At 46.1% G+C, this 22,917-nt stretch overlaps 1 protein-coding gene across 6 annotated transcripts in view; it reads left to right on the top strand.

Moving 5' to 3' along the window:
• LOC139764857 (tripartite motif-containing protein 3-like) overlaps nucleotides 1-22,917 on the top strand; it is a 292,630-nt gene that overhangs the window by 184,407 nt on the left and 85,306 nt on the right. Inside the window, exon 1 of one of the 6 annotated variants that reach the window (XM_071691870.1) lies at nucleotides 3,649-3,706. The exons of 2 other annotated variants lie outside the window; for them this stretch is intronic. Coding sequence is in view for 3 of the 4 variants with exons in the window: in XM_071691871.1 (XP_071547972.1) it covers nucleotides 18,067-18,141 (75 nt within the window). In the remaining variant the exon portion in view is untranslated. Of the gene's footprint in view, nucleotides 1-3,648; nucleotides 3,707-17,862; nucleotides 18,142-20,184; nucleotides 21,457-22,917 lie in introns of those variants that run through there. 3 more of the 6 variants (XM_071691871.1, XM_071691866.1, XM_071691867.1) reach the window with 3 other exon arrangements.

The raw sequence follows: 22,917 nt of genomic DNA, 5'->3' as shown, positions 1-22,917 counted from the left end.
ACACGTGTCCCAGGAACAGATGTGGAAAAGACGGATTTATCAAAATGCTTCTATGAAGCCAAATAAGAGATTGTATATAATATTTGCTCTATTCTATATATGCTAGATATAAACTGTAGTTATATATAGAGTCTGAATTGCGAAAATTAAAAGGAAGAATATGGGAAGATTTCATTCGTGTCGAATGTGGTGCGTGGAACGGGAATGGAACTCGAAAGTACCTGCTCAACTAGTCCATGGTTTTTAGGATGGGTTCATATTGAGTCGCGCCGACATTGTTACTTAGCCATGGGTTATAGTAGGTCGCAGTGGATGAGTAAGGGACATTTGCTTGGCTGTTAGTGTGGTGAGTAAATGGCCCACTTAATTCAGGACTTGAGGGAATGAGTAAAAGGGACATTGAGTAAATGTCTCACATAACTCAGAACCTAAGGACAGTACGATTGCCTGGCCTCTCCTGTGACTTACCTCTTCAGAGCCGTCGTACCCATGGGGCCGTGCTGCCGTGCTTAGCGGGCCGTGCTGCCGTGCTCAGGGGACCTGCTGCCGTGCTCAGGGGGCCGTGCTCAGGGGACCTGCCGCCGTGCTGCCGTGCTCAGGGGGCCGTGCTCAGGGGACCTGCCGCCGTGCTGCCGTGCTCAGGGGGCCGTGCTCAGGGGACCTGCCGCCGTGCTGCCGTGCTCAGGGAACCTGCCGCCGTGTTCAGGGGGCCGTGCTGCCGTGCTTAAGCACTCATTGTCTGACGTTGTTCTATAAGCCACCAATTAATTGAAACCTTAGACCCGCCCTTCTGTCCTACAGGCTCCGCCCCTGACCACGCCCTCTGTTTATTCATCCTAGCCCTCCACCCCAGAGGCTCCGCCCCCTGACCACGCCCCCTGCTAATTCACCCCAGCTTGTCTGCGTTTGGGTGCCAATTACCCCTTCATCCAGGCCGCGTTATGATGGTCTGTGGCTCACGTCCGTCCGCCGCAGCAAAAAAAGTGACGATCAACAATCAAAGCAAGTTTTTCTGGTATATTTCAACTGGATTTTTTTCCAAAGTATATTGCTCATGTTGAAGCACCGTCTTGCCAAACACAGACCCAGTATATAGCAACCAGAGTCAGAAAATGTTTTTCACGTTTGATGAAGTTGAAGTTTATTGCAGTGTCTCGATCATAAAAGTCAAAAGGAAATGTATTGTGTATCACTTTTTTATATTTTTTCTCTGTAGTTTTGCTGGCCACATCGGCACGGTTTTTCTTCTTCAAGTTGATGTTATATGTTAATTTTATGACTATATGAAGTTGTCGTACTTTATGACAATATGATGTTGTCGTACTTTATGACAATATGATGTTGTCGTACTTTATGACAATATGATGTTGTCGTACTTTATGACAATATGATGTTGTCGTACTTTATGACTATATGATGTTGTCGTACTTTATGACAATATGATGTTGTCGTACTTTATGACAATATGATGTTGTCGTACTTTATGACAATATGATGTTGTCGTACTTTATGACAATATGATGTTGTCGTACTTTATGACAATATGATGTTGTCGTACTTTATGACTATATGATGTTGTCGTACTTTATGACAATATGATGTCGTCGTACTTTATGACAATATGATGTTGTCGTACTTTATGACAATATGATGTTGTTGTACTTTATGACAATATGATGTTGTCGTACTTTATGACAATATGATGTTGTCGTACTTTATGACAATATGATGTTGTCGTACTTTATGACAATATGATGTTGTACTTTATGACTATATGATGTTGTCGTACTTTATGACTATATGATGTTGTCGTACTTTATGACAATATGATGTTGTCGTACTTTATGACTATATGATGTTGTCGTACTTTATGACAATATGATGTTGTCGTACTTTATGACTATATGATGTGTCGTACTTTATGACAATATGATGTTGTACTTATGACTTGATGTTGTCGTACTTTATGACTATATGATGTTGTCGTACTTTATGACAATATGATGTTGTCGTACTTTATGACTATATGATGTTGTCGTACTTTATGACAATATGATGTCGTACTTTATGACAATATGATGTTGTCGTACTTTATGACAATATGATGTCGTACTTTATGACAATATGATGTTGTCGTACTTTATGACAATATGATGTTGTCGTACTTTATGACAATATGATGTTGTCGTACTTTATGACTATATGATGTTGTCGTAGTTTTATATCAGTGCCGTCGTGAGCTACTGCTTTATTATATTAGTTCTAAGAGACTTGGAAACAACATACATTTTTTACTTTAGATTATCTCTGTAACTCATATTCAGTAATTCCTCTGCACGTTCACTACCATATCCATTAAAAACGATGGATTCGGAAGCAGTTTTCATATTCATGATGTGTATGTTCGGTCTAAATATGCTTCGTTAGTGACTGTGGAGAATAATATTATAGTTCCCCAAATCCGTTTTCATCGGTGGTGGAGGGAAGTACATAAAGAAAACGCATATATTGTACCAGTAACTTGCATAATCGTTTAAGTCCACCCTCTCTCTCTCTCTCTCTCTCTCTCTCTCTCTCTCTCTCTCTCTCTCTCTCTCTCTCTCTCTCTCTCTCTCTCTCTCTCTGCTCTCTCCTGCACCAATGGAAAGTAACTGAATAACGAATATTTGATGTGGAAAGATATGAAGAATCCCTTTATACATATAACCTGTGCCAATAATATCAGCCCGAGCTGAGGTAGGAGTCAGTCTTGGAGGAACGGAAGCTGTTGCTCTTATGTTTAACACCCATTGTCCTCCCCGGGAAGCCTTTGTAAACATCTTGAAGCCAGTACATGTGGTGAATGACGACACGTTTTCCTGTACTTTAGTATCATTTTTTTAATCTCTTTAACTGCCCCTGTGGCTATGGTGGTGATTCCGTCGTACCCTGGGGCTGTCGATCAAACGGGCCCGTGCTCCCCTCTGGAGGCCACAGTGGCCAAGGCGTGCCGTCGTCCACCAGGAGGCCACAGTGTCCCGACGTAAGAAGGCAGAACACGTCAGCAAAAGTTCCTGGAAGAGGAGTGGAGAGCGTCGCGATCAGACGGAAGGGACTGGTGCGGTGACCGCCTTCCAGGAACTTTTGCGTCGACGGAGCTGGGGGTTAGTATGACCCCTGTAGCAGGGGGGGGAGTCTCCCCCAGCAGCTGAGGCCACGATACACCCCCCCCCCCCTCCAGTCCACAGCAGCATACACCCCTGACCCTGGCCAGAGAGGGTGTCTGCCATCCCCCGATATCTTTTTTTTTTACGTCATCTGAGACGGCACGGGTAGCTGAGGCCCTAATCAAGGTCATCCCATTAACGATACATCGAGCAAGGTTGACATTTAAAGGGCATTTTAGGGAGTGTTTTAAAGGAATTTTAGGTTTTTTAAGGAGGTAGAAGGCGACAAGTACACTCAGGGAGGTTTAAGGATTCACGAAGATTTAATGAGAGAGCAGAGGGGATAAGGACATTTAAATGAAGGTGGAAGGAAAGGTACTGGAGGGGATTTAAGGAGGGCAGGAAGCCAGCTGGGTCGAGGGACTCGTAAGAGGATTTAGAAGGATTCCGGGAAGGTAAGATCCCAGGGGTCAGAGAGACAGCATCAGTGAGGCCCAGCACGTCAGGAAAGCTGCACAGACGAACTTGAGGAAGCTGTGACACAGACGACATTAAGGAAGGTGTGTGGTGGAATATGTGACACAGACGACCTTGAAGAAGGTATGTGGTGGAATATGAGACACAGAATGAGAGCTTTATCAGATGAAGGCTGGGGAAACTTGTTGACGATGTAAGCGAACACCCTCACCCCACCAGATCAGGTGCTGGGAACGATGCACACGGCCTGCACCAACAAGGCTACGGAGGAAGGTGTTAATTACCCCGTAATGAACTCACTGGGGCTGCTCGGACAGCCGCCCTTCATCACTGTCGCCAAATATGTGTGCGTGGGGGGGGGGGGGGGGATTTGGGGTGGCAACCTTGGATGGGAGTTGGGGTGTGTGGGGAGCCATCACGGACGGCACCGTCGGTTGAAGGACTTGTACTCTGGTGGACGAGGTAGTGTGAGGAAGTGTGTGTAGTATGAATGTCTTTAAGTGTACTGGGTTAAGGAGGAAGTGTGTGTGTCGTATGAATGTCTTTAAGTGTACTGGGTTAAGGAGGAAGTGTGTGTGGTATGAATGTCTTTAAGTGTACTGGGTTAAGGAGGAAGTGTGTGTAGTATGAGTGTCTTTTAATTGTACTGGTTGAGCTGATAGTGTAAATGAGACTACAACCATCTGTTGTCTCACTCCTGTAGTACTGGGTTTCTACTCTGTCATTCTTGTACAGTGAGACGGGTCGTCCTCTCGTAGGGAATTCTAGGGATCTGACACCCCTGCTTTGTGGTCGTCCAGGGTCCGACACACCTGCCATGACGCCCAGGGTTCAAGACCCCTGCCCCGTCGTCCTGCAGAGTACCACTGGAACCAGAGAACTTAAGACAGACAATAACTGTGTCTGGGACTTTCCCCCAACCAGGCTGACTTGGCTTCGTCAAACAAAACCTTCCACAAATGATTTCTTCCTCCATCTAATACTCCTGTAATGACTTTCATGTTGCCATGAGTTCCCTGGCTCCGACACCAGAACCAGACATGACTGGCATCATGAGACAGTCTCTGGCCCTCTCATGTTTGCATCTTAATTTCTACATTTCATCTGGTTAAAGAATTTCTCGATTTTTTTTTTATAAGTTCTTTATCGTTTGCCTGAGGTAATGTGTAAGGTGATCTTTGCCTACACACTTCTCTGCCTACAACTTACCCGTTAGTAATCACAATTGTATTCCTCCAATCTGGTCTGTGTGTTGAAGACACTAAAAAAATGCGTCAGTTAACATGAGCTGGAAGGATTTTGAATACGACGTAACGCCTGAAGATGAGGGTCTTAAGGGGCGGGAAGAAAACGGGGTAGAGGGCAACAGAAAACTTAGACGTATTGTTAGAATTGACTTGTGGTTTAACGATATTTTTGCATGGGTTTTTCCCGCGAAGGTGAAGGCAAGTGTTGCCAGAAACGTGTTTTCATACCCTTCACTCTGTGGCAACATTGTTACTGAACTGGGTACACAGACTGGTTGAGGTCGGTTGTGGTGTGGCAATAGTGGTGGCAGGAGGGGGGATGGGGGGGGGGGGTATTTGTGGTGGTCAGGGATGATGGTGGCTTCATCGTCCTGCAAGGCTGTAGGAGGAGCCATGGTACTTCACGATAACTAGCAGAATTGAGTAGCCGTCACGTACAGACACGTGTAGCGTGAAGGATTTGTTGTATTCCTACAGTAACTAAATACATTAAGTGTGTGAAGAAGCTCACGGTTCCCGTACAGATGAGACTTGGTTTCTGGGCTCGTGCATGAGGTTGAGGCGGATGACTTGGGCCTAACCTGTCTCCCTGCCTCATCTCTGCACACCAGACGTGACCTGGGTCTGATGAGGAGGTCGAGGGAGGTCCTCACAGACCCACACCTCACACATCTTCCATTCCTCATCACAGGACACAACTACACATATGCCTCATGCACTGATACAACACAAGGATGGCAAGATCATTGTCATGTGTCCAGAGAACATAAATTTGTTTTTAGTTCTCACTGATCGTCTGGAGTGTTCTTGTCACTGATCGTCTGGAGTGTTCTTGTTGTCCCTGATCGTCTGGAGTGTTCGTGTTGTCCCTGATCGTCTGGAGTGTTCGTGTTGTCCCTGATCGTCTGGAGTGTTCTTGTTGTCCCTGATCGTCTGGAGTGTTCTTGTTGTCCCTGATCGTCTGGAGTGTTCGTGTTGTCCCTGATCGTCTGGAGTGTTCTTGTTGTCCCTGATCGTCTGGAGTGTTCGTGTTGTCCCTGATCGTCTGGAGTGTTCTTGTTGTCCCTGATCGTCTGGAGTGTTCGTGTTGTCCCTGATCGTCTGGAGTGTTCTTGTTGTCCCTGATCGTCTGGAGTGTTCTTGTCACTGATCGTCTGGAGTGTTCTTGTTGTCCCTGATCGTCTGGAGTGTTCTTGTTGTCATGCACATTTAAAGGTTCGACTCGTGTCTCGCACAGGGTCTCGTTCCATATTTAGAATTTACGTATAATTTACTGGAATAGTTAATGCAACAAATGTTCTTTCTCTTCGTCTTTCTCCTTTTTTTCTATGTCTGTCATCTCTATCTATGTCTCTTCTGTTCTTGTCTGTTTCTCCTCAAAGAATGCAGTTCCTGGGTTCGCCCCCCACCCCTTTATATACGAGGGCGACGCGGGGTTGGGTAACATAATCACAATGGTTGAGACTGACACAGGTCATCGAACCAGCCATCTTGATAACGTCCCAGAGATGAGCAGCGTCATGGGTGACGGCCACAGATGACAGCCCTTGTGTGTCGCACCTCGCGTATAGCAGTTATTCACATCATCCATCTTTTTTCATTTTCGCTAATGTTTCATTCTCATCTTCCAGGTATGTGAGGAGTGGGTGTCTGAGGAGCTCTCCTCGCCAGGATATGTGAGTTTTGAAATGTTTTCTTATTCTTACGTACCTGCTGGAATCTCGTTGTCATGCGGGCAGCACTGTGATTGGTCCACTCTCGTAGGGCCAGTGGTGGGCGTGGGAGCCCCCTGGCTACTCGTGATTGGCCCCCGGCGCCCGACATGGTCCGCACAGCTTCCCTATTGGTCACTTCATGCCGTATGTGACCTTAAAGGTCTTAACTACTAGCGTCGCGAGAAGCCGACTTCATCACCTTAGAATTATGTTAAATGATCCCTTTCCTAATCATCGTTATGTGTGTGTGTGTGTGTGTGTGTGTGTGTGTGTGTGTGGAGGCTTGGCTGGGGCCACACACAGTAGAGAGGAACTCGTTTACGGCCGACATGACGTCATCAAAGCTTGTACTTAATGACTTACGCTGCCGCGTCCTGGTCGGCAGACTCCACGGGAATTCTCAGTAGGCTCGCAGGCTAGTTAAGACGCACCTCTAGACGCAGTATCTCCTTACCCAGCAGCGTTAAATGAGTCTATCGTCAGTTCTTTAAACAGTGGTCTTATGGAGCGTGCTAAACCCGTGCCCCCGTCTTCATGATTCTTGTCACGTCTCGACACTAAACAACAGACAAAACGAGTTTACCCTAAAATCTCTGTTTACGGCTGTTAAGAAGATCATTATAATAAGCACCCTGACGTTAGGGTTGTTTTAGATGGTTGTTACGGAGGTACAGTGATTACCTCGACCAGCTGTTGTATTCGTATTCTGAACGCGACAAAAACAGGCGAGCTTGGACGAGGTCTCCGCTGAGGACCTCCCACGGGCGAGTGTGCACACCTGAGGGTGTCCTGCTCAGGTGTGGAGGGGCCACGTGTATCATGACAGAGGTATACAGGTTCAGACTTACGGACGTGATACCCGGGAACGACGCTTGCGAGATAAATCATCGTGTATCGCCAGAGTCGTGTCTGGCTGGACCTTGGGAGAACACGACCCCACCTCCTCCCTCCCTCACCCCTCTGCACAGTGAGTGAACTCCCTTACACGAGGACGGCACGACCCTTGGGTACGGGCTCGGGCCGTTTAGTAGGACGGTACGACTCGGGTACGACAATGGGAGCCTTGAGTACGACCCTCGGGTTTAATGTCCTGGACTTCAACGTGACTCTCAAAGTCTGATCATGCTCCAAAGTCGTACTTTCGTGCTCATGCTTCTTACCCTCTTACCCTCCTGCTCAATAAGTTGACCGCCACTATTTTCTCTCGGCTTCACCGTTTTTTAATCCTTTCGTTAAACTGTTGATCTGTTGCCTGTGTTTCTTCTTTCTTCAGCCCAACTGTCAAGGTTTTGCGCCGATTCTTCATCTTTAGGTCGATTGCCTTGGAACTGATCCCTTGGTTCTGGACATCCAGAATCCCATTTTCCTTGATTTAGATTCTCTACTCTCCATTTTCCTCTTACGTCCTCCCCATTACCCTCCTTCCCTCCCCATCACCTTCCTGCACTCCTTATCATGCAGGATTCTCAAGAAAACCGCGGGGTCGAGAGTGGGTTGAGCGCCGTAGCCGTGTGGTGTCCAGTTCTACCGTGGGTGGACGAGACGCCAGCCTGCAGCTGCAACACCATCATCTCACAAGTAAACTCAACATCTTCAATCTCGTTCAAAATGGGACCGGAAATGAAGATACAATTAATATATTCTGGCGACTTAGACTTTTTAATGCTTTTGAAAATAGATGTGTATATACGTTTCTCTCTTTTGGATTTATTGTAGCTACATTATAACTCATAATTAGGAATTTGGAATGTTATCACTACATCCCATTACGCAAGATGGGTATATGTACGCATCAGGTCTTGAGTCGGGGGATATCCATACGTCACGCGTCACAAATCGTTTGTTGCACATTTATCAGAAGCGAACACGCACCACTGGGGGTTGACGGCGTGCCTCTAAATATTGATGAGTGTCTCGGGCGGTGAGGCACTTGTAAGGAGGGAGGAACACGACACCCTGATAGATGAGTGTGTTTACACTGCCAGGGCAAGAGGAGCCGAGCTTGTGTTCGTGCATTGTGAGTTATTGTTACAGGTGATAACGTCGGCCTTGTGGCTGACTCTCTGGTTCTCCCTCATCCCATCTACTGTGTGTGTGTGTGTGTGTGTGTGTTGGGTATTGTGTCCCTCCGTGGGCGAACGTTCACATTCATTCTCAGAGATGTTCCCTCACCCCCTCTAGTGCTGAATGATGTTTTGATGTCTTTATTTGTATAAATACACGGCGGTAGTTTCAGTGATGGTATGGTTGATGGTTAAGTGATTGATGGGATGGTTGATGGTTAAGTGATTGATGGTATGGTTGATGGTTAAGTGGGTAGAGATCGTACAGTGGGTACTGCACGAGAGCCCGGACGGTAGATCTCAGCCCTGTCCCTCTGCCCTGTGGTTCAGGAGGGGCATGATAACTACAAGACCTCCCCTTCCCCACCCTCTTCACTGCCCTCCCGTGTCTCCCTTCCAACTACAGAGCGTTGTTTGGATATGACTGTCCCTCCGTTCACCCCCTACAATATCCTCCCCGCGGCAGGTTCACCCCCCTACAATATCCTCCCCGCGGCAGGTTCACCCCCTACAGTACCCTCCCCGCGGCAGGTTCACCCGCTACAGTACCCTCCCCGCGGCAGGTTCACCCGCTACAGTACCCTCCCCGCGGCAGGTTCACCCCCTACAGTACCCTCCCCGCGTCAGGTTCACCCGCTACAGTACCCTCCCCGCGGCAGGTTCACCCGCTACAGTACCCTCCCCGCGGCAGGTTCACCCGCTACAGTACCCTCCCCGCGGCAGGTTCACCCGCTACAGTACCCTCCCCGCGGCAGGTTCACCCCCTACAGTACCCTCCCCGCGGCAGGTTCACCCGCTACAGTACCCTCCCCGCGGCAGGTTCACCCCCTACAGTACCCTCCCCGCGGCAGGTTCACCCGCTACAGTACCCTCCCCGCGGCAGGTTCACCCCCTACAGTACCCTCCCCGCGGCAGGTTCACCCCCTACAGTACCCTCCCCGCGGCAGGTTCACCCGCTACAGTACCCTCCCCGCGGCAGGTTCACCCCCTACAGTACCCTTCCCGCGGCAGGTTCATCCGCTACAGTACCCTCCCCGCGGCAGGTTCACCCCCTACAGTACCCTTCCCGCGGCAGGTTCATCCGCTACAGTACCCTCCCCGCGGCAGACGTTGACCACGTCGCAGTCTCGCGTCCACGGTGACTCCGGAGGCTCTCGGGGTCAAGACAGGCGCCAGGAGCTACGCAGGGCCTCCTCTGCTCCCAGCTGCGTCGTGCGGAATACCGCGCACGGCCGACCATATAGGCTGGGAGGATAAGCTATATGCATGAGATAATGCCACTCACGGAGCATTCTCCCTCCCACAGCCTTCACACTGAAAGGCGCCGCCTACGTGGCCCGGAGAGACGACATATAAACAAGACCCTCTCATAAGCCTTCCTCTTCTATTGTTCTGTTGCCTCCCACCTACTAGGATCACCCCACCTTCCCCCTCCCCTCAACCTGCCACTCCACATCCAAGGCCCCCTGGCGGCCACAACCCACCTCCTACCATACCCTCTCATCTCCCTTGGTGTAGATAAGGACCATAGTATATTATTACTGTCCTCCAGATGATAACGTCGTCGTGGACCATGGGGTCTTCAGTCATGTGCCTCCATCATGCTGCGCCATGCCCTCCTGCAGATAGCCTCGTCACAGATCTTTATTATCCCGTTTCCATCTGCATAAATTACGAATTTGGGAGACTACTCTTAGTGAAACATGATTTACATGGCGTCTCGTGACGTCACTAGATGTATTTTAAACACGAGAATCTTTAGACTGAAACATGTGGGGTCAGTGGGGTTAAGGGTCATAAGAGAGGTCATTGCTAGAATGTGGGTGGGGGTGGGTTAGAAGTGTAATGTGGGGCGCTTGAGGGAGGGGCTGGAGGCTTGGCCATATTTCCCCTTTACTGTTATTTGTTATTGTTTTGAAATTATCAGTAATTGTTTTGGAATTATCAGTTATTGGAATTTGTTACTAGTGTTTCTTTCTCATATAAACCGATCACAGAGGGTTCCAAAGTTCAACTCAATACGTAGGTGTTACCGGGCTCCGCCTGCAAGAGGTTGTTCTGCGAGTGAAAAGTCACCTTTGGCGAGGCTCTGTCACTGAGAGTAGAGTCTCGTCAAAGAATTTCTCGCTCCGAAGGATTCCGCACTTCCCTGCTACTGGAAGTAGCGCATCCTGGTTGATACCAGAACTGTTCAAGTGAAGAAATAATTGTACACCGACTCTTTGATGATTACTTGTATTGATCACATTATGTCGGAGGGTAATGATGGTTCACATTATGTCGGAGGGTAATGATGGTTAACTAAGGCGATGAGTTTAGGACACTGACACCACACATGCACACAGCTGACGACGTGTCAGCTGTGTGCATGTGTGGTGTGTATGTGTGCGTGGTGTGTGTGTGTGTGTGTATGTGTGTGTGGTGTGTGTGGTGTGTGTGTGTGTGTGTGTGTGTGTGTGCTTTACACTGAATCTTTCGCAGATAGACGGACACAGAAAGGCAGGCAAACGTTCCTAAGCTGTATGATTGGTGGAAAGGATGAAAAACGTTGATTGGGTTAATGAAACGTTAACGTTTAATAATAAAACGTTAATGAGAGAGAGAGTGTGAAGTCTAGAGACTGATGAAACGTTTAGGGTGATTAAACGTTCAGGGAATGGTAAAACGTTCATGTTTAATGGAACGTTCAGGATATGAAAAAATGTTATAATGAAACGTTCAAGGCATTATAAAAAGTTCATGGGAATAATGTCCACAGAATAATAAAACGCCCAGGGATAATGAAATGTTTAGAGGGTTATAAAACGTTTTGTGTTTGATGAAACATTTTGGGGAATGATAAAACTCCGGGTTTGGTAAAACATTAAGGAATGACAATACATTGTGGGGTAATAAATACGTTGATGGGGGTAACAAGACGTTGAAAGGATTATAAAAATTTTAAACGGACTGATGAAACGTTTAATGTATGCTTTTTTTCTTTTAATTTAATTTCTGTTGAATGAATAGTAACCAGCAGGAAGTCCTTGGTGCTGGTACGCGCAGGAATGTCCATCAACCTTGAACTCTTGCCCTCTGTTCCTGGACAACTCGGGGCAGGTGTTGTCTGCTGTGTGTGCTAACATTAGCGACTATAGACGTCTGTTGTATACGTCACCTTACGATGCCCTGAACTTACACATCCATAATGTTTGCCTGGTCTTATATCTATCTATCTATCTATCTATCTATCTATCTATCTATCTATCTATCTATCTATATATATATATATATATATATATATATATATATATATATATATGTATATATATATATGTATATATATATATATATCATGATGCACTTCAATAACAATAATTGGAACCTCGTACCATTTGTGTGATAGTTGGGTACGCTGACCACTCAGTTAAGTTAGCATTACCCACCTGCCACACAAATAGTGCGTGGTTCGAATCCTTCCTGTGGAGGAGCATTATGCGTTCTGTGACAGTCTCTTCAAAGAACATCTCACTCTAAAGGACTTCAAATTTCCCTGCTACTGGGCCTAACGCAGCCTTGGGCTGGCGGAGTGAGGTCCTGGGTAACGCCAGATCTTTCTCAGTTACAGGTTCTGGAGTGATAGTGTATGAATGAATAAATATGTGGTTTACGTGTGGCAAGGAGTCCACATACGTGATAACGTGAACTGATAACATGACTAGATTATCATTGGGACAGGCAAGATAACTCCAGCAGGCATGATAACAGTGATAACACTCCACCATAAGGCTGCTGGTCATTGTGGTAAACGTTGACGGGACTCTACACGGCAGGAGGACGAATCACGTCCAGGTCCTGCGCAGGGCGTCGCGTCCCGTCCAGGTCCTGCGCGGGGCGTCGCGTCCCGTCCAGGTCCTGCGCGGGGCGTCGCGTCCCGTCCAGGTCCTGCGCGGGGCGTCGCGTCCCATCCAGTCAGCTGTGTTTTGTTTATTTGATCAGCTGAGAGGCGCTGGCTCACGCCTGAGGCTTCCGCCCATTGTGCCTGCTGGCTGGGTCAGGGTCACGTCATGGTGTTAACTTCCTAAAAACCTTACCAGTACTATGATGAATTCCTGGAAATAATACTCCAAGTTTGGTTCGTATAATTGTTTCGGCGATTGAAAGTTATCTACTTTGCATCCTGAAATACCCGGAGATTTTCGTGTGACTTACAGACGACGAAAACAGATTATCTACGAGTTAGAACCTAGATGCAAACTCTAAGGAAACAGAATCCTAGGAAGAATCTCAGGGATAGTGTCCCTCCAGTCAAAATCTCAGGATTCAGTGTCCCCGTAGAGAAAATTTTAAGGGACATTGTGTCTCAGGAGATAAAATCTCAGGAGACGGAGTGGGGCTGCGCCGCCCCAGAGGTGACCAATATGACGGTATTATGGTTGGGTAATGCACTGTAGGGACCCGCTTAATGCGTCGTCCATAGATTGAGCACGTCTTCCCATCACGTCATCAATCCTTATGAGTTGATGACGTGGTTGGTAGAGGCGGAAATTGATGCAGTATGAGAGGAGGCTTACCTTCCACGAAACTTGATGATCCACACACTGACGACTGTATTGAGAAATGTGGGTTCACATCGATTATTACCACCTTAGCAAAGACTTTTTAGACCTGTTAAAGTCGCCAGCGATGTATTACTACCTGGTTAGTATCTAGCCTTTATGGTATTGGTTGTCTGGATGTATTGAGAAGGAATGGAATTCTTTGCTTAACTGCAGGACGACAGAACTCCGAGTGTGTCATGATCGTGAGGCGGGCGGTGGTGTAGTAACCATTCTGCCACTGTCGCTCGTGCAGAGGGAGTCAACATGACACCATCTTTGTGTCAGCGTTATGTGGGTCTCACCACCCACACGGTGGCTGAGGTGGGTCTGAGATAGTCCCAGAAGACAAGATCCCATTGGATAGAATATGACTCTGTGTGTGTGTGTGTGTGTGTGTGTGTGTGTGTGTGAGTGTGTGTGTGGAGGGAGAGCCTTAGAAATGTTAGGCTAACTATAGGTTAAATTTAGCCACAAGTGCTACAGGTTAGGTTGGTTTGCTTAAGGATCAGTAAGGTTGAGGTAGGCTGGGTCAAGGTAGGTGACGATGGGCCAATCATTGTTTAATTCTCTCATATTTTCTTCATATATGCTCGAGATATGATGAATATTTATAATGTTATGTATGGCTTGTTAATTATTGAGGAAGAATATTGGTATGAACGCTTCCTACTCCATGCCCGCTAACCTTACTAGCCTCGCTCCAGCCTGCCAGTCCCGCCCTCACACTCCCCCCCCCCCCCCCAGCCGCCCACACCTCGCCACCCACCCCTGGCCGCCCACACACACGCCGCCCGGCAACCGACTTTACCGCCGCCGCCCACAGCAACATCCAGCCCCACACGCATCATCTATTCTTGAGGTGTTCACTCCATCCAGACTGGTCGGGTCGGCTGCCACCCACATTCCTGCTCCGCCACCCATCATGGTCGCCCCCCCCCCCACACGCACACACACACACACACACACACACACACGCACTATCTAGTCCCGTGGTGCTGTGTAGACACCAGAGAAACGTAACAACTTTCATGATATAGAATTGATTTTGACAACACAACAGGCGACAGTATCATCTCTATTCTAGATTCAGCAACTGTAAATATTGGCAAAGAAGAAGGTTAAGATGCTGAGTAGGGTCAAGTTGGGTGAGGTGGTTTGAACTTAGGTTAAGTTAGGGAAGATGGGGTAATGAAAAATAGGTTAACTTAGATTGGGACTGGCGAATTTTGCTTGTAGTTGATGTGATGATGGAATTAAGGTAACATTAACATAGATTTAGTTAATGTGAAAATGACCTCCAAAAATATAATCCAGTAATGATAAGAATTATAAGACTCTGCCTTTCATGATATTTCAGATACTTATGTAAAGATAACGAATAATGCAGTAATAATGATAATTGTAAGACTCCTGCTTCGTGATCAATCAGAAAGTGAGGCACACAGGCATTTTGCACCGACGCCGCATCTCCAAATCATCAACTGACGTGACTGGAAACACAGATCATTTGATGCGACACTTGATGACGAGCTGGTGTAGTCAGGTTGTTTAACTGACCGTGGTAATTATTAATTAAACTTGAAGGTCATGTGGTCAGCCGTTACGAGAGTGATTGTGTTCGATAACTGGTGTAAATTGTCTGTAGTTACATTTTCAGTAATTTCAGAAGGTCGATATGTATATTGTATGTGTATCTATTATGGTTTAAGAGTAATGATTATAAAATTATAACGTAAGAACGTTATTAATTTCAGTACACTTAACACACTGTGGACAGTTTGCCTCATTGGTCGTCATTTTCTTCAGTTGTAATGATTGTATTAATCCCGTTGTTAGGTTTGTGTATATATTTCAAATATGATAAACAATTATTATTTTCTTAGCTGTGGTTGTAATATTAGTTAGGGGAGGAGAAGATTACCACACTTCAAGGGTAAATGAATATTGAAAACTCAACTATCGTAACTGCTTTGCAAGAAATTGAAAACAGATATTCACTGGATACATTGAGAGTTAATATTGTGTTGGTTTCTATCATGTCAATTATTTATGGAAGAGACGGTGTGACAGTAGGAATCAAAGAAGCATAATGTTCTTTCTCACCTGACTAAACCTTCGTGTTCGCCGGTCAGTAGATTACATGTATGTGACCCATTGATTGCAGTCTTTCACACATTCATTGGCATTTTACATAAATATAATTTAAGGGATTGTTTATTGGTTCTGTGTGCAAATACCTGGGTGTATATATCAAGGATTCCAGAACAACAACAGCTCTTCAACAATGTAGTAATACGTGTATTATTATAATTAAGATAATTTCGTTTTCATATTTGTTCGCCGTTTCCTCGCGTTAGCTAGATAGCGGCAGGAGCAGACGAAGAAATGGCCTCATTCGTTCACATCCATTTTCTAGGTGTCATGTGTAATGCTCCGAAATCGCAACACCCTATCCTCAACCAGGCCCCACAGACCTTACCGTGGTTTTCCCTGACCGTTTGATGTTACCCGTTGACAGCCAGTCTTCCCCACTATGCCACATCACTGCAATTCACTCTATCCCATGCACGTCTTACATCCTCTTGCATGCTAAGGCCCGTGCATTGATTATCATATTCACTCCATCCTTCCATCTCCAGTTCGTTCTTATTCCCTCCACTTTGACACATGTATCCCCTTTGTTCAACCTCTCCTCACTCATCTTTTCCATACGTCCAAACCATTTCAGCACACACTCTTCAGCTCTCGCAACTTCACTCTTCTTATCCCCACACGTTTCTCTTTTGTCCTACCACTACTTACTCGATCAACCCACCCCTTCACACCATATACTATCCTTGGACATTTTATGTCCAGCACATCAACCCTTCTTTCGTATATTCTCATCTAAAACCCATGCTTTGCCTCCATTCAACACCGTCGGGACTACCGTACCTACAAACATGCCTATCTTAGTCCTCCCATATAGTGAGCCCTCATTCTACACATTTCTCAGTGATTCCAGGACCTTCGCCCCCTCACCCACCCTTTGATTCACTTCATAGTTCCATATAGTGAACCCTCATTCTACACATTTCTCAGTGCTTCCAGGACCTTCGCAAGACTATGTTGCTCGTTTTCTTTACGTTATATGTGAAAAAACAAAGAGTTGATATTGACAAAACTCTTGTGTGTCTGAAAACGTCATGATTAGAATTTCCATCACTGTATATCATTCCTTCGCGCCCAGCGTTTCATTATTGATGTGAGATGTTTTTACATATGATTCGGATATAATGATTCATTAAACCGACATCGTTAAATCAGGTTAGGTTAATGATCAAGTCATCAGTATGATTTATGTCCTAGTTCTGAACCATTCATGAGTTTCATATAATTCACGACTGTATTTGTAACATTGTTAATTGCATATAATTCACGACTGTATTTGTAACATTGTTAATTGCATATAATTCACGACTGTATTTGTAACATTGTTAAGTGCATATAATTCACGACTGTATTTGTAACATTGTTAATTGCATATAATTCACGACTGCATTTGTAACATTGTTAATTGCATATAATTCACGACTGTATTTGTTACATTATTTTTACAACTTATTTTTGCATTGTTTACGTATAATTCAGGACTGTTTTTGTTCACTATTAAACTCACGACTATTTGTTACGATATGGATTACATATTTATTACATATTCATTGATTACATATAATTCACGAGTGTTACATTATTGACTACCTTCATTCATGACTGTGTAAGTTACATTATTGTTTACATTAACACATATAGGTGACTGAAAAAAGGAATATGAGATATCAACAAATCTGTCTAGGCTAAATGTTTGTACTGTACCGTCACACGGACGTCAAGTGACCCCTTGTATTGTATATAAGTGGACTTAATGAGATTCTGATATACTAAATGGGTATACATGAGTGCAGAAATTAGGTCACTAACGACCCAAGTGGGAGGGTGGTTCAGGGTCGCCCGCTGGTGGCCAGGCTGCATGACGTCAGAGTCACGGGGTACGAACCTGGCAACGCCGTATAAGTTAAGATTTAAACATACATGAAAGCCATTACAAAACGACGTATCTCAAGTTAGTATTGTTCTTTTTTTATCAATTATTATTATTATTATTATTATTATTATTATTATTATTATTATTATTATTATTATCATATATATATATATATATATATATATATATATATATACCTCTGTTCCTTCTTTTGGAAAATTAAAAAAAAATATATATATATATATATATATATATATATATATATATATATATATATATTTTATTTTGCTTTATCGCTGTCTCCCGCGTTATATAAGTATCGCTTAATTACTTCATCTTAGACGATTGATTGTTAGAGGAAAATATATTTCCCAAAGGTAGAGAAGGACTAGATATATATGTTTTATGTCAAACTGTTTCAGTCAGGGTTATGTAAGATATGTTACACACACTGATTTAGCCAATTGTGATCCATCTCGTAAAAACAAATATAAAATAATTTAGGCTGCTTTTCCTCGTGTGTGTACATGTGTGTGTGTGTGTGTGTGTGTGTGTGTGTCAGTTTACATGTGTTCCCCACAACAAACTGCGTCTTGACTCAATCTGTGGTGGACCGTGGTGACGGGGTATGGTCGGTGCTGGCGCACAGCGAACAAATTTACTTTGTATAATGCCAGCCTCTTAAGTGGAAGAGAGAGAGAGAGAGAGAGAGAGAGAGAGAGAGAGAGAGAGAGAGAGAGAGAGAGAGAGAGAGAGAGAGAGAGAGAGAGAGAGAGAGAGAGAGTTGTTTCTCTTTTGTTTCAAGTGGTTGTTTATGGAGTGGAGTAAGACCCGTGTTGTGGTGGGTACTTGTGAAGGGCCCCTGTCATGTCGCCACCAAGCCTTGCAGGTAAGATTACATAAAATGTAATTAAGTAGCTTTGAAGAAAAGAAAATGTAATTAAGTAACTTTGAAGAAAATGTAATTAAGTAACTTTGAAGAAAATGTAATTAAGTAACTTGAACTATTTATACGGTATAAATCGAGTGCATCTTGTCTGTACGTGGGTTTATGTAAGGGATTTAGATAGGCTTCGTGAGGGGCATTAAGTAGGCTAACTTGTTTCAGAGTTAAGTATATGTTACTAATTTCGTTGAGTCAGATTTGAACCTATTGATGTCAGTAGTTGGCGTATATCATTACCATGTACATATCGCCTCTACAACTACCATCATACATACATATTGTGTATATTCTCATTATGTATATGTGTAGAGCCTTTCAACTTAAAGCTTAATTTGCTTACAAAATTATATGTATACTTAACTGTATACGTAAATTTACCTGTAGAATTATATATGTATACTTGCAAGCATAGGTACATTTATCTCTATATTTCCCTGTATGATATGTATGTATTCAATAATGAAGACCCGAATGTGATTCCTACATAATTAGTGACACCTGAATTATCGTCTATTGCCTTAAGGAATATTGAAGGTGAACCATGATTTACCTTTAAGTCAACAAGGGTGTGTATTATAATGTTAGTGATACATATTGATTTGTCTAAAGATTAGTTGACTAAACTTGATATTTCGTCTTTTATCATAAAGGAAATTCCTTTTAGGTTCGCTTGTTTACACTTTTGGATGTATGATGTTTATTACGATATTGTGTAATGGACATTTAAAGTAATGACAAGCTTTATTGGACTAAGCGAAGGTAATTGAATCTTTAAGATAAGTATGGGTTGATGACTGAAAGCTATACTGCTGTGGAAGTATTTAAGATTTTATGCCAATGATCGTTTATCTGGAGGTATCTGTTAAGGCTTGTAGTCAGCTGCTATGTTGACATGGTAGGGACCCTGATACTTGCGTGTGTTCGTAACAGCCCCACGACCCGGACACTTTGCTCCAGTCATCTAGGTGTGTACTTGAGCGAACGCCATTGCTGACCTGCGGTGTTCAAATATTTGATCTCTTGACGGGTAGTACCTCTCCCCTCAGTAGCGTCTGAAGAGTCTTTTTGAAGTTACGACATAGTTTAGAGGCATCTCAGAGTAATGTCGCTGGTGACGAAGGTGAGAGGGTGACGGAAAGTGGAGATGGTGTTGGCTGGGGGTGTTCGTCAGGTGGAGTTGTCGCTGATGTTGTATTAGGTTGGGAGCACGTCGGTTGGATCCTTGGGCTCGACGGTGCGATGACAACACGACTCTTGATCACGACGGCGCGACCATTGGGCATGGTAAGAACTTGGCTTACATGTCAGATCTCTTTTGCCAGCACATCCCAACGTTTGTACGGACGTGCTCCAGGGTCGTAACGTCGTGCTCCAGGGTCGCACCGTCCTGCTTGATGGGTTGTTCTGGTGGTCGTGTCACTGTACTCAAGTGTCGTGCCGTCAAAGAAGAGTCGTACCATCTCTTCTCACAGTCGTACCGCTGTCCTCAGGGGTCGTATTGTTATTTTCAATGGTCCCACTGTCGTTCTTAGTGTCGTACCACTGGACAGACGCAGCGTGCTCGTGCTTAAGAGTCGTACCGTCGTGGTTGTCGTGTACGGAGCTCAGGTCAGTAATGCACCGACGTGCATTACTTCGCCGCTGTCGTTTCGTTTGTAAGGCTCGCGAATCGGCACACCGTTGTCGTTCTGGGGTGTCGCTCAGCAACTGAGTGAAGAAAAAGTCGTCGTTCAGCACCTGAGGAAGATTAGGGAAGGAGGGAGGAAGGTTGTAGTACACGTTGTCGTTTTGGAGTGTCGTCGATGTAAGAAACCCCTCCCCTCCCCATCCCCCAAACCACCTGCAGGAGTGTTTGTTTACGTGGATGGGGGAGGGGCTGTGGGTGATGGTGGTGGTTGGGGGGGTTGAGGGTAGGGTAGGGTACGGGGACGGGGGGGGGGGGGGGGGGGGTTGCAGCACGTGTGGGGCGGCAAGAGGCAAGTCTGCCAGTAGGCAACACGCAGGCGGCAGTGCCAGACGTTGCGCGGCGCCCATCTCCTCCCGGTAGGCCACCCAGCTGCCGCACCACACACACCCTCCCCCCAGAGGCTTTTCCGGTAGACTGCCGGTAGAGACCTGGACGACCCCGGTGGATAGCCGCCCCCAGGACGCCCCGCGCCCCACGTCACGACGCCCCACGGAAAGCTGTGACGGGTTTTCTTCATCCACTGGTGTGATGTTCCAGTGCATTTCAGGGAGCCTGGTTACTGGCCTGTGCTTGTGGGTTCGTCTTGCTGCGCCAGACCTCCCTATAGGCTATCTTGGTGCCCCAGGACCTACCAACAGACTATCTTGGTAACCCAGGGCGTCTTTGTAGACTATTTTGGTACCTCAGGACGTCCCTGTAGCCTATCTTGGTGCTCCAGGACCTCCCGATAGGCTGTCTTGGTGCCAGACGGCCTCCTTGTTGTCTATCGCTAAAGGTCCTACCAACAGGCTCTCTTTGTGTCGCAGGACCATCCTGTGGTCTGTCCACCTTGCGACCCAGAATACAACCTCCTCATAGACTCTCTACGTATGAAATTTGCATACCCGAAGACACACACACACACTCACACACACACACACACACACACACACACACACACACACACACACACACTTCCCTCAACTTGCACAGAAGTAATGCAAAAGGAGACGAGGGAATTTATTCACAAGGAATGAAGAGCGTTTTTTACGCTTCCAAAGTTGCATCACTGCACATGTAAATCAAGACCCCACGATGCCATTGGACCTCAAGCCGTCACTGGGACTGTAAGGAGGACTGTGTGTGTGTGTGTACATGTGAGGAAGGCAGACGAGACAAGAGGAAGAGATAGTGTGACGTGACGGGCAAAGTTCTGCACGTGGTGCGTGCCACGTGTAACGGCCTGCAGTGCGTTACGTCGTGAGGGAGTTGTGCCACGTGTAACGGCCTGCAGTGCGTTGCATCGTGAGGGAGTTGTGCCACGTGTGACGGCCTGCAGTGCGTTGCATCGTGAGGGAGTTGTGCCACGTGTGACGGCCTGCAGTGCCTTGCGTCGTGAGGGAGTTGTGCCACGTGTGACGGCCTGCAGTGCCTTGCGTCGTGAGGGAGTTGTGCCACGTGTGACGGCCTGCAGTGCCTTGCGTCGTGAGGGAGTTGTGCCACGTGTGACGGCCTGCAGTGCCTTGCGTCGTGAGGGAGGAGCAGTACAAGACAACGTTCTCAAGATGATGCTGGCGGCCTATTTTGATCAGGTGAGGATATTGAGAGGCTTTTATGTTAGGTTCCTCCAGCACAGCGGTACGACCCTCCAGCACGACGATACGACCCTCCAGCACGACGTTACGACCCTCCAGCACGACGATACGACCCTCCAGCACGACGTTACGACCCTCCAGCACGACGATACGACCCTCCAGCACGACTTTACGAACCCCGGGCACGATGGTACGACCCTTTGACCTGACCCTGAGGGCAAGGTGGATCATACCCAATAGTCGTACGATTGTGCTCAAGGATCTTACCGTCGTGCTCAAGGGTCGTACCATCGTACTAAAGGGTCGTGCTGTCATGCTCAAGAGTCGTGCCGTCATACTCAAGGGACGTGCCGTCGTGTTAAAGAGGTTTAACATGCTCGCAGAAGACTCCTAAGAAATGTAAGCTGTTCCGTTATCACCTACTCTGCCTCGATAACACTCAAGTACTGCGGTTACGCATAAGGGCGAGGCTGACGCTCGAGTGGGGGCGTTAAAAGCCATATCTCCGCTAATTAAGGTAATTAATGTTTCATGAGGTCATTACAAGGGGTTATGTTCATGCCAGTTATTGTATTATTATTATTATTGTTATTATTATTATTATTATTATTATTATTATTATTATTGTTATTATTATTATTATTATTATTATCATTATTATTATCATTATTATTATTATTATTGTTGTTGTTGTTGTTGTTGTTGTGTAAGGCTAGAGTTGATAAGGCTAACAGCTAAAGTCTTGTATTAAGGGGACAGTTGATCTTCCGTAAATGCTGGGGTCTCATTAAGTGACATGGATTTTACCCATTTGGATCCGGCCTGGGCACCACATTATCCGAATGCATCTTGCCCTGCGCGCCACTGAATCCTTCGGAGGGAGATGTCTCCTTCTTGGTAAGGATGCCTTAGACGAAGACAGATCCTTCCTGGAGACTCCTCCCCCAGCGGAGACATGAACGCCACGGACACGTACCCTCTGACTACCTCAGCAGAGACATGAACGCCACGGACACGTACCCCCTGACTACCTCAGCAGAGACATGAACGCCACGGACACGTACCCTCTGACTACCTCAGCAGAGACATGAACGCCACGGACACGTACCCTCTGACTACCTCAGCAGAGACATGAACGCCACGGACACGTACCCTCTGACTACCTCAGCAGAGACATGAACGCCACGGACACGTACCCTCTGACTACCTCAGCAGAGACATGAACGCCACGGACACGTACCCTCTGACTACCTCAGCAGAGACATGAACGCCACGGACACGTACCCTCTGACTACCTCAGCAGAGACATGAACGCCACGGACACGTACCCTCTGGCAAGACGTGTAGAACTGGTTCGTAGAGATTGTCTCAGCTTGATACACCTCAAGAGAGACTTTGTCCGCAGGTGTAGTTGTGGAAGTGTAGAGTTACCCATGGGAGATGGTCTTTGGTGATATA

Source organism: Panulirus ornatus, chromosome 51 (assembly GCF_036320965.1).
Source record: "Panulirus ornatus isolate Po-2019 chromosome 51, ASM3632096v1, whole genome shotgun sequence".
NCBI lineage: Eukaryota > Metazoa > Arthropoda > Malacostraca > Decapoda > Palinuridae > Panulirus > Panulirus ornatus.
This window is presented reverse-complemented; position numbering and strand designations above follow the sequence as displayed.